Here is a 12,688-nt window from a genome sequence, read left to right as displayed (position 1 = left end):
CAATAGAAAAACCTCTTTTTGAATAATTTTCAATGATAGATTAAAAAATTGTTCATAGTTATTTACATCACCTTACAATAAATACATTTTCTTCGATACAAATATTTAAAACATAAATTAATTAATTTTTTCATTATTCCCTTTCCGCACCTAATAGTGAATAGGGCACTGCATTGGTACCGAGACCTCTTGAATGGTAGGCAAACGCGCTGACCATTACACATTTATTTTTAGTACTTAAAAAGATCTGTAAATTTATAGGAAAATGACTGAAGACAGAGTCCTTGCGAAGCTCGGCAATCAATAATTTATTGGGCAAATAAACAATATATACAATATGCATTGACACATGAGCCCCAAAAATTCAATAAATACACACTGGGCAAACACTTAGTCATGCCCAACGCGTATTTAGTCATTCTTTAACCACCAGCTGGGTGTGACTAATATGGTTTAGTCAATTCAATCTAATTAAGTGTTTTGAGTAATATTTAAGGTTGCAATAATGTTCTTAATGAAAATCAACATGTTTGATTTCACGTGTTCATATTTATTTATTGTTTAATCATCAGTGTGGTTATATATGAAGCAAAATGTAAGCGCATGAAAAAATCTATAATCCCCAAATTAATCACTCTCTAGGGCAGTGGCTCTAAGTTCCCAACCTTTTTTGACCAGATACCACATTAATTTCTGTAGCAGGGACCATAAGGTTAAAAAAAATTAAACTGGCAATCTAAAAAGAAACTTTAAACATATTTGTTAAACTCAAAAGTAGCATGCATTTACACTATTATAACAGAAAACACAGTTTTAGTAAAAAAAATAATTCGGTTTGCGGGAATATGATTTTTGAGCTCTATACAAGTCTCAAAGCTACACGCATATCACTTTCAATCGATTCATCGTCACTACTCAGACCGCATATTAAGGGATTAATAATTTAAAACAAATTTTTTATCTTTAGCGGACCATATTTCAGCTCTTGCGGATAGCTGGTTTTGAACCAATGCTCTAGGGGGTATAGAAGATTCAGAATAGCACCGCAGGTGCCAGTCCAGGAACAGTGAAATATCGCAATGGATGACCACCTCTAAAATGAATATTTCACGTCCCCCCTGCCAGGAATCGAACCCAGGACCTCAAGAATGGTACACAAACGCTTCAACCACTATACAACTAGACTTATCTCAAGTCAATTTCTTTTTTCAGGATTTTTACCAGAGTATCCATTGGGTCTAAAACACTCTTCTAGGGTTCTGGTTCTATTTAACACACAGAACTGTATTCTTCATCAGACACAGAAATTAGAGGTTGTGTTTAGGCACATTATTATTTATTTTTGATGTTTGATGCACTTACTTTGTGGAACATTATTATTTGATATATTAAAATAAAATAAAATCACTTTGTTTTTATGTACCACTTATATTTTTATAATTTGACAACCAACTAGTTTTTGCAATACTATGCATTCTTCACACACAAACCCCCTCTCTTCTCTACTCTCGAAGCCACGCCCACTCTACCCTCACTTTGAAATTTTATATATGTTATGTTAGTTTGTAATTAACCCTGAAGAAGGCATAGTAATGCCGAAACTAGTTGGCTGTAAAATTATAAAAATATAAGTGGTACATAAAAACAAAGTGATTTTATTTTATTTTAATATGTTAAATACATTATTATTTGTTTATGAACAAATTAATCCCTCATAAATTTAATGTCTTTAAAATCTAAGCTCCCATTATTTTTTATGTGGGAATTTCTTAAGTATTCATAAATATTCTTACAATTTATTGTATTAGGTGATGTCCATTTTTTTCCAAATCAAAAAATTAGCTCCAAAAGTAATTTTTTGGTCTATGAGACATTGTGCTTGCTTTAACGGAACATATATTTTATTTTTTATTAAAAGCCTTCAAAATGGAATGTCAAGTAGACGAAAGTGAGTAATTTCGACACCGCATTCTGTTTACATTCCATAGAGGAAATAAAGCTGGCAAAGGTGCTCGCGATATTTGCAAAATGGTGCGATGAATGAAAGGACAGGTCATCGATGGTTTTTGCGTTTACACACAACTTAATAACATCCAATATTAAATTTCACTTTTTTTTTTTATTTGTACCTCGGAATGAAAATTTTTAAAAATTCAAGTTTTCTAGTGAAATTTTTTTATGGAAGATCATTACAATTTTTTATATGATTTATCTACTATAAAAAACATAGAATATAACCATCATCTTGTTCTTTCCATCTCAATTCATGTCTTTTTTCTTAAATATTCTCCTCAAATGTATTTTTAGTGGATTCAAAATTCAATTTCCTTGTTATCTGTTTTATATTTTATTGCTTGAATTTACTTGTGTTGTCCATTATGTGCCAGGCTATCCCCTTGCTCAAGTCCCTAGGTAATTGTAAATGCAATGTGTGTAACTTAGTGCTAGAACATGTCATCCGTAAAACATTAATCCATACTGGCTCCCATATATATGCTTTAAGAGTAGTCAGATATGCAGATTATTATGGATAACTTATATAGCACCATTTTCGTCGTATTATACCTCAAGGGCGCTTTGCCAAGTGATTCTTTACATAAATATATTTGATTGAAGCTTTTAAATATGTAATTTAATTAAAACAATTTATTTTGTTATGACATGCTACGGATCCATTCAAATGATTTAAAAAACAAGTGGGTTTTTTCCTAAATATAGTTGGAAGATCCTTAAGGAAATCTTCTACCCTATGGGAACCGCTGCGCGCGAGCTGGGCTTGAGAATTAATGAAGATAAAACAAAGTTTATATTAAGCCGAAACCCATCCAGAGCAAGATGTAGCGTGCAGTTCAGAGATAGTTACTCCTTTGAGGCAGTCGACCAGTTCACTTACTTAGGCTCTCTTCTCACAGAATGTAACAAGGAAACTACAGCAATAAAGAAACGAATATCGGCGAGCAACAGAACATATTTCTCCTTTCTGCCAGTGCTTAAGTCAAGAAGCGTCCACAGGAAAACGAAGATAACCCTGTACAAGACCATTATTAGGACTGTATTGGCGTATGGATGAGAGGCACTGACCCTGACAGTAATGTCCGTTGAGATGCTGGATATATTTGAAAGGAGAGTACTTTGCCGAATTTGTGGTCCCGCAAAAGATGGAGAAGAGTGGCGCATTAGGCAAAATGCCGAATTGTACACAATATATGAATCCCCTAGTATCTAAACCCACATAAAACTGCTTAAGGTGATATGGGCCGGACACATACAAAGAATGCCTGATGCGCGAGTAACTAAGAGAGTCATGACTGGACATCAAGGGGGTAATAGAAGGATTGGAAGACCTAGACTGAGGTGAGAGGATGAAGTAAAAAAAGATGCAGCACAGCTTCTACAAGTTGCAAATTGGAAAATGGCTGCTGAGGACAACAGAGTTGGAGGCAAAAGTTGACAGAGGCCAAGGCTTCGATGGCTTTAGCGCCATCGAAGAAGAAGATGTCCATTATGTTTGTTTTCAATTTTGATTATTTACCAACCACATTCGCATGATGCAAAAATGCCCGTTCACCATAAATAAAAGGCATGTGATACATTCACAAATTTGGAATAACCAGTGACCGGTTTCATCACTTTCGGAACATTCAATAATGGTATCTTTATTATAAAAATGAATCTAAAAAAAATTATACATAATTATTGCGTAATTGATGTTCATTCGTGGGGCATTTACGCAAAGGATCCACCAAATTCATAAATATAACTTATTTGAAATGAAATAGACACACATTTTTGAAAATTTATTTAGCTTAAAAGATAAAAATTAAACATTGCTTAGTGTTCTTACCATAATACATAGTGGTTGTCAATAGATCTGACAAAATCCATTAAATGGGTTTAAAACATAAATTTATATGCTCTTCTCCAGAATTATTTCATAGATATTAAAAAAACCAACAAATTCATAATGAATCACATTACATATTTCATATAAAAATAATAATTTGGAACAAAGAAAACACTCTGCGAGTATGCAAAACAAATATTTGTCAAGTCGTCCAGTTCTAAGGAATTCCGACATACTAACAAAAAATACTAGAAATAAATTTCTAGCGTCTACTTTTACTAAGTGTACATTTTGTGGTCAATATGAAACTGACTTCATTTGGAATAAAAAGAATTTCATACATGTCAACTAGCGCAGAATGCTATGTAAAGAAATATTTAAGTCTAGAAATTCCTCTGACAGAAACAAGTTGAATAGAACACAGCCCAGCACGGGGCTGAATCTGAAGCCACCAGTGAGCGCTCTGCAAACAGAGCACACTCGCCAATATGGTGTATTTATACACTTTAAACAACAGAAATAATTTATTTTAATTAATACTCTAATTGGGTAGCCTTCACTACGGATACAAGACTCCGCGCTACACAATGTGAGGGATGTTCCACACTCGGCGTTAACCGTCATTCTCCCTCCACTTCGCAGACAATTCCAAACTAAACATACTATTCATTTTTAAAGGTATTTAATCTAGAAAATGTTCGGAAAGGCATGGCAACAATTGATTTTATTATTTATACATTTAAGTGTTAAATAAAGCAAAACACCTTTAATTTAGAGAGCTTTGGAGTCACCTTTAAGATTATCCGCACAAGTTATTCTACCGATCAATTAGCAAGGAACCAAACTATCTTGATCAAATTGTAGTAAATTATTCGTGTGAAATACTAGACAGATAATCTTACAGGTGTTGAGCAAATTTCCTTTTAGCTAAACATTTTTAACAAATAAAATAAATTTGAACATGTAAGTTACCGAGTAACAAAACAAATCGATAAGTTTATTACATATGTAATAATGGAATCGAGTTAGCCAAGCACTAACCGATATTTAGAGTGTAATTTTACAGAGCAGTCGGGAAATATTTGAAAGAAGAAACTTACATGTAATATTTTTATAATACTAACAATACACAGAGAATTGGAGAAAATCTAAAATAGCACTCTTGTTATGGGGGACGTAAGTAAAATGCCAAATCCTGTAAACAGTTTACTTACAAAACACCAAATGTCCGGGAAAGTTCCTTTGTATCATGGATAGGTATATAGATTGTACAATTATTGCATCAGTCAAAGTGTCGACGCATCCAAAATATTCATTTTTAGAATCACTAAAGCACTTGGGCATCCCATCAACCAATTATCTCGTATAATTATTTCCAATAATTCCTACAAAATAGATTTGAGATCTGGTAACCGAACATGCGGTGCAACATATCTTCTTGATTCACGAGTTATCGGCAAAAGGTCAAGAAGTAATACCTTTAAACCTACACTTACACCGACACCTATATTACTTCGGTTTCGATTTTCGGCAATTCATAGAAAAAAAAATACAAGTTTATATTTACATATTCCATCTCCAATCAACAAAGACACTCGGACTTCAAACTCGAGATTCTATAACAAAGGATCGAGGATCCGCATTCTTCACTGTTCCCCGAGGACTACGGAATGCAAGTACAGACGTACTGTACTTACTATGCAGGGAAACACCAAAACAGTTCCAGCCTCCGCTAATAACATTTCTAGCTACTATAACACCTCCGCATAAACAATTTTTCAATATCCATAAACACAAAAATTGTCACCACACCACTTATCGTCGTAAAAAAGAGTTTTCAATTGTCACATTAACTAAAAATTCGAGTTCAACAATAGTAATAATAATGAACAGGTACACATTGTATTCCTAATCTCCGTGGGAGAGCGTTTTGTGACGTCGGTGGGACAACCGACAGTGTTTTGGGATTTCCCTGCGCAGGAAAGGATTTCTTGTCAGGGCGAGTGGGAAACGGCCGCATCTACTCAAACTCATCCTCCTCTGCCTCCTCCTCTTCCTCTTCCTCGGGGACGGGCACTACCGGCTTGGGCTTCTTCTTGTAAGCGGTCATCTCCTGCAAATCGGATACAAATTAGGATAAGGTGAATGATGCTCGCCGCAATGATTGCGGAGATCGGCAGAGAAACTCACCCTGTCGTAACGAGCCTTATCCTTCTCGGAGAGTGCTTCGTATTTGGACTTAGCCTCGGGATCGCAATCAGCCCAGCGCCGGCCGAGCTCCTTGGCGATATCACCCACCCCGTACTCGGGGTTGATCGCCTTCACCTTGGAACGTTCATCATTGCAGAACCAGAAGAAAGCCGATCTGTAAAAAATTACAGTTTATTACAAAAACTTTAACAGCATTTTTTTTATTGTTCTTACTCTTTTTATACATCAAACACCACAAATATTCTTTAAAAAATCATTGGATTTAACAAACACGGAATGCATATCGTTTTTATGCCGAATTCTATTTAGTAATATTTTTATGATTATTCTGACGTTTATTGACAATTTGTTTTGTTTTATGACAATTTGTCTTTTGCGATGATGGATTTTTCTTGTACATGCATATATATATATTGTATGTATAACAAAAAGGAAAATGATATATTTTGTAAAAAAAAATTATATTAACTAAATGAGAAATTATTAAGTGAACTTTAAAAAGAATGTTTGAAAAAATCACATTTAATTATTGTGATTTTACTGGGAATTGAACACAGTAACGCCCCCCGCATGAAGCAATTAGGGGCCACCGAGTACAAAAATAATACATTAATAATTTAGTTTATAATACAATAGGTTATTTTTTATTTAAATTTGAATTAATATTTCATGGATATGAAGATACTATTTTTTTAATTTGTTATGTAGATATGTATTCAAAAAATTAGCAGCCATAAAAAATAAACAACATAAAAATACATTGAATTAAAAAATTCTTGTCAAGTCTTCATAAATATTACTAATATAATGTACAAAATATTAAATGAAAATAAAGAGCGATAAATGAAAATAAATTAAAGGTTCCATGACCATGTTGAACTCACAGAGATCTTTTGGGTGCATTGGGGTCTTTAATCTGTTTCCTCTTGCGACCGCGGCCGACCTTCTCCCCCTTGGGAGGCACATAACTCTGCATCTCGAGGTCGTAGCGCTTCTTGTCCCTCTCGGCCATCTCGTGGAACCTCTGCTTCTCCTTATCCAACATCGTCTGAAATTAAATGCCAACCGAAATAATAGTAAACTGTCAGGTCTAGTGGAAGAGATTATAGCGAGCATGGTGTGATCATCGCTGTGATATAAAGATAAACATTTGAAATTTATTACAACGGAGGGAAAAAAATTCCAGAAAGGAATAGTCTAGAGCCGGGCTGTCCAAACCAGATATGATCCCAGGCCAATCCTAATAATATAATATAGATTAGAGGGCCGCAGAAACAAACGCTTTAACTTTTTGAAGAAAAAATAAAAATATAGGGACGTCATTGTTATAATATACTTAATTTTATTAGTCGGTTCTTCATCAATTTTATTTTTTTAAATTCTGTCAATATCAACATTAATATCAGTTGATGCCAGACACAGTGCGTGTGTAAGTGACTTATCTGACAGTGAAGACCTATATTTAGATTTTATAAAATTCATAGTTGAAATTGCACTTTCACAAAGATAGATACTGCCCGTCATCGACCCCATTTTTAAGCTGAGATTCGTTAGTTTGGAGAAACGCTCACCAAAGAGCTTAAAAAATTCCATTCCAGATTCTGTTCTAACCTTGTAAAAGGGGTCTGATTGTAGATTACATAATTTCAATTAGTAATTAGTGTAACGCTTTCAATTGCAATCGTTAATGGATGGGAGAAAAGAGATATATCGCTCTCCAATTCTTTAAAATCTGCAAAACGCTGCTCAAATATTACCACGTCAGTGTAATTCAGGTGGTCAAAAAGTTGCATCCTTTAAAATTTTCCACCTTTATGTAATGTTCTGTGCAACTAGTTAATTTTCGTATTTGCTGTAGATCAAAAACACTTCGCGGGCCGCACAAATATAAGCCGCGAGCCGTGCTTTGGACAGCCCTGGTCTAGATTAAATTATAATGGAGCTGTCATTGGCTGGATTAATTAATCACTTCACACAGTGTAACATTCACCATTCTGCCAATCCACATTTCCTCAAGTCCTCCATTTGTTATAAAGTAATAGAAATGAAACCTTTCATTAATGTGGGTGAGATTCATTTGGCTGAATTATTCCACCTACTACGCAATGCCTGAAAATACTGATTTAGCTAACTCGTATAAGGAGATGTACAAAAATTTAAAAGTATCATCTTAGATATATTAATTATATTTTGAATCGAGAGTTTTCTTTGTGGAAAAAATCAATGTTTTGGATAAAAACGTACTGCGTGTTAAATACAATTCTACATGTTTATTTGAGTATAAAAATTGTGAAATTTCTTCGATTTTCACAGCCAGTCACATGGAAATTTAGTTTTTCTAAACTATTGTGCATCGATAAATGCTGCAGGGCGGTGTTTATTTTTTAAATAAAGAAAGAATATATAAATAGCATGAAGGATACACTGAATGTGAATACTACTTAATATTTATGTGTAATAGATGTGTGCACTGATCAAAAAATTGTCAGCGGGGGATCGAGGCCCTAAAATGGCCAGCGGCAGAAAATATAGGCCAATTTTTTCGAGTCAATAATCTTGTAGACTTGACATTACTGAAAGCTTTGATCCCATTAACATATATTTTTTTACATAATATTAATAATAGATGCCATAATCATTGTATTTATTTATCAAGTACATACAATAAATGTCACCCTTTTTGTATTTTTTTTGTATTACCAAGTTATCTAGTGTAGTAAGGGATCAATGTTTTTTTTTGTTTTGTTGGTAAACATGTCGCAATATAGAAAGTCAGGTTTCAACTTGATCTGTTAATAAATTTCCATAGTTTTGTTTATATGGATTTTCAAATAGACTTGTATTTTGTTTAAATATCGCGTAGTATTTTTTTTTCCTTTTTTAACAGTTTATCAACTTTGTGGGGATAAAAATGCGAAATCAAAAGCATTTTCTGCATGTCAAAAAAATTTAAGATCTTAAAAGATCAATCAAGGACCGGGACTTCCCACAAACAATATCAGATGATCAAAACCGACGGCATTCAAAAATAAAATTATTAAAACCATTTGAAAGTCTACATACGGCAGGCTGTCAAAATAATTACGAGGCATACCTACAGGCTCTGTTATCCTAATAAATCAACTATAGCCAAACACTGCATTGAGTAATTGAGAAATGATGTCCCGTTTCCCATTTTTATATTCCATATTAGAAAGACGTAGTTACCACAAACTCAATTAGTAAAAGAGCTATTGAAATTTACAAATGGTATGCAACTAAAGTCATCCTGAAATACAGTACTAAATAAATTACAAAAAAACTCTGAAACAACTCAGATTAGCACTGTATATAAGGACAGCTGTGACACTAATTCAAATGTACAATGTTACATAAATATCTGCACAATGTATATGTTTATTTAATTTACAAATATTAGCCCCGATAATGGACGCCGCAATGCCGCCTATAATATCGGTAACGAATGCGAATGACTCATGGCAAAACAACTTGAAAGGAAAATAAATAGAAAAATACAGTATGCAATATGGTGAGCAGAAAGGAATAGTTTTTGTGCGGGATTTTACATCTTACTGATTAAAATATTTAACGCAACTATGTTAATCTATAAATGAAAAATAAAATAATGCCAACCTTCCACCTCTCAGCGCACTTCTTGGAGAAAGCGGCAAAAATAACATTCTCGTCAGGGTGCTTCTTCTTATGCTCCTCGCGACATGTCTGAACAAAGAAGGCGTACGCCGTCATCCTCCCACGCGGCTTCATATCTGCCTTTCCTCTCGGCATTCTGCTCTTCGGTGTAACTTGCGGTTGGTGTAAGCCTTGACCTAATTGATGATGCTGTTGCTGCTGCTGTAACTGTTGCTGTTGCAGTTGTTGCTGCTGTAAGTGTTGCTGTTGCAATTGTTGTGACTGTATCTGTTGCTGTTGCTGTTGCGATTGCAACTGTTGCTGTTGCTGTTGAGACTGTTGCAACTGTTGTTGCTGGGACTGGATCTGCTGTTGCGCCGATTGTATACGTTGCTGCGCAGACTGCAGTTGCTGCTGGAGTACCTGCTGCTGGTTCTGCGACTGTTGCGTCACAGCTTGCTGCGAATTCTGTTGTGAGGAATGTTGATTCTGCTGTCCTTGTTGCTGATGCTGCAATAATCCAAAAACAACAAATAAAAAAACTGCACAAATAAAAAATACTACAACACTTTTTTTTAATAACAAAGCTACTTTAACCTCATAACTCCAAAACAAATCAAGATAGGATTAGGTCAAAGAAATATGTATTTTGAACCTAGTTATTGTCCTTAAAAAATTGATTAAGGGATGTGGAATACCATCATACAACTTTTAAAAACATTTAGTTCATTTGATAGTTTTTTTTAAGGCAAAAATCAAAAACACGCAGTGTTGGGTTCTAGGCATCATTATTGACTTTCCAGTTGATAAATTTGAGGCAGAATTTGTTAATTAATTAACATAATATTGTGGGGTAATTAGTACAACTAAGTAACTTCAAAATCAGCACTTATCAGTTACCCACTAAACCCACCTTTTTTGTCCTCCTCCGTGAATGCTAGAAATAGACAAGTCTCGCATTCAAATCATCATAATATGATTCTAATGTAGAATAACTCAATAATATTGATTTGATTGTAGTAATTACCCCACGATATTCTAAATTAGTAACACATGGTACCTAAAGTTTTAAAAAAATACAGAGAAAACATTACATTTTGAAAAAAAAATATTACTATCAATAAAAAGTAACTAATTTCTAGAAACTGTGTCAAGTAATAAGAAACATTGTACAAATTATCAACTATCATAAATCTTAAATAAAATACGCAAAAAGGTAGTTAATTAACTGGCAAGCTCCCTCTAAGGAACTAGGCATATTCAGAAATGATTAATGGTGGGTAGACAGTAGACATGGGCTGCCTTCTCGGATGCCTTTCATGTTTTGTTTTTCAGTTTACACAGAGCCACGATTTCATTTTTATGCTTAAAATAAATAAAGCTAATTTTCCAAACACAATATAACAAAGCTACATTAACTGATTGCAAGAAACTCTATTCGTTTTGGTATAATTCTACAGGAAAAAACAGCAGTTACAAAAGTCGACTATTCTAGCCAAACAGTTAGCTGATGAAAATAAAATATTAGAGTAATTTACAAAACAGGAAGCACTCTGGTAAGCTACTTTGGTATAATTGAAAATTAATTGCTTTTGAATATTGCCAAGACAGCGTAAAAAGTATAATTGCCCATAGACAATATAAGGTGGGGAAACATGAATGAAATTTTATCTATGATTCACTGATAATTTGAGGAACAATTAAAGCAGATTTTGAGATTTCCTTTCCTATTTTTTTTTTAGTTTCCATCATAGAAATTTACTCATTTTCTATGATTAACTAGAAATGATTCAATTAATAACTTTTGAATTCAATTAAAAAGTTTAATATATTAAAATAAAATAAAATCACTTTGTTCAAACATCAAAAATATTAATTAAAAAGCTGAGTCAATTTTAAGAAAATTTGTTAAATTTTTTTTTTTTAAGGAATGACCCGCTAAGCCTCTACTTTAGAAGCTTGTCAGCAGGTAGGAAAGAAAGGATATGGAAGGAAATGATGAAATATACACCATAACACCCAGACCAATTTAGAAAAAAAACTTTCTAGGATTTCCTTCTTGCGGGAATCGAACCCGCGACACCAGTTTCATAGTTAGCCGTCTAACCAACTGCGCCTGTCTAATTTATTATATAATAAAGTTATCAGTTTTCGTCACATAATTATTCAGTATTTAAAATGCAGTTAGTAAGTAGCTTTATTGAACAGAGGCAATTAATTTTTTTTTTTTTTAAAAGTGAAAATAAGTTTTACATCTTTAATATTTTTTATTGTAAAAAAAACATAAACGTTCTTTTAAAAAGTCGAACAGGCTAAATTTAATATTAAACTGTGACGTGTGGCGGTTTTCAACGATAAAACCAACGATAAAAACTAAAGGGATTTATTAGAAGGAATGTAACTGTGACGCCATGCATCAATTTTTGCAAAATACGATTGGACACACCGTGCAAAATGCCTTTCAATTTTTAGGCGCCACCATTTTCGCAATAGATTTAGGTACCTCATATTGAGTTTAAAACAAAAGGCATATTGTATCCACGTACATAAATCTGCAGTGCATGGGAAAATAAATAATACGTAGGTACTTATTTATTTAATATTTATTCATGCCTGCAAATCACAAGTTCGAATTCACACGAGAGCTGTTTGACGTCCGTACGCACAATTTTCTTCGATTATTTGGTTACTGTTATGATTATTGCAAGTTTATATTCATAACTAAGAAAATGTGCTCGTGTGAAGTAAAATAATAAAAACGTAAAAAAAATAACAAAACCATAAATATGCATAGGTATCCATCTACAATTTTATAATGAAATTTTTCATCAATCAAATAACAGTATAACAGCCATTTCTTATATAATAAAATAAAAAACGGAAATATTTAAGCAATGTGTAATTAATTCGTCAAATTTGTGAAACATTTCTCAGAAACTAAAATTAAACCCATTTCAGCATGAATTTGATGTGAATAATTAAGCGAAAAAAATCTAGAAAAGT

At 33.4% G+C, this 12,688-nt stretch overlaps 1 protein-coding gene across 1 annotated transcript in view; it reads right to left on the bottom strand.

Annotated features, from left to right (window-relative positions):
• Positions 1 to 3,784: 3,784 nt before the first annotated feature.
• Positions 3,785 to 12,688, bottom strand: part of LOC148284640 (uncharacterized) — a 30,639-nt gene continuing 21,735 nt past the window's right edge. Inside the window, exons 2-5 of the mRNA XM_088237218.1 lie at positions 9,689 to 10,195; positions 6,940 to 7,103; positions 6,035 to 6,209; positions 3,785 to 5,957 (exon numbers count right to left, since the gene is read on the bottom strand). Coding sequence (XP_088093344.1) covers positions 5,865 to 5,957; positions 6,035 to 6,209; positions 6,940 to 7,103; positions 9,689 to 10,195 — 939 coding nt within the window. The 3' untranslated portion in view covers positions 3,785 to 5,864. The remainder of the gene's footprint in view (positions 5,958 to 6,034; positions 6,210 to 6,939; positions 7,104 to 9,688; positions 10,196 to 12,688) is intronic.

This window comes from Micrasema longulum, unplaced genomic scaffold, assembly GCF_059751315.1.
Source record: "Micrasema longulum isolate JH-2025_06_02 unplaced genomic scaffold, ASM5975131v1 h1tg000101l, whole genome shotgun sequence".
NCBI lineage: Eukaryota > Metazoa > Arthropoda > Insecta > Trichoptera > Brachycentridae > Micrasema > Micrasema longulum.
Note: the sequence above shows the minus strand (reverse complement) of the source record. Positions and strands in the feature narration are given on the sequence as shown.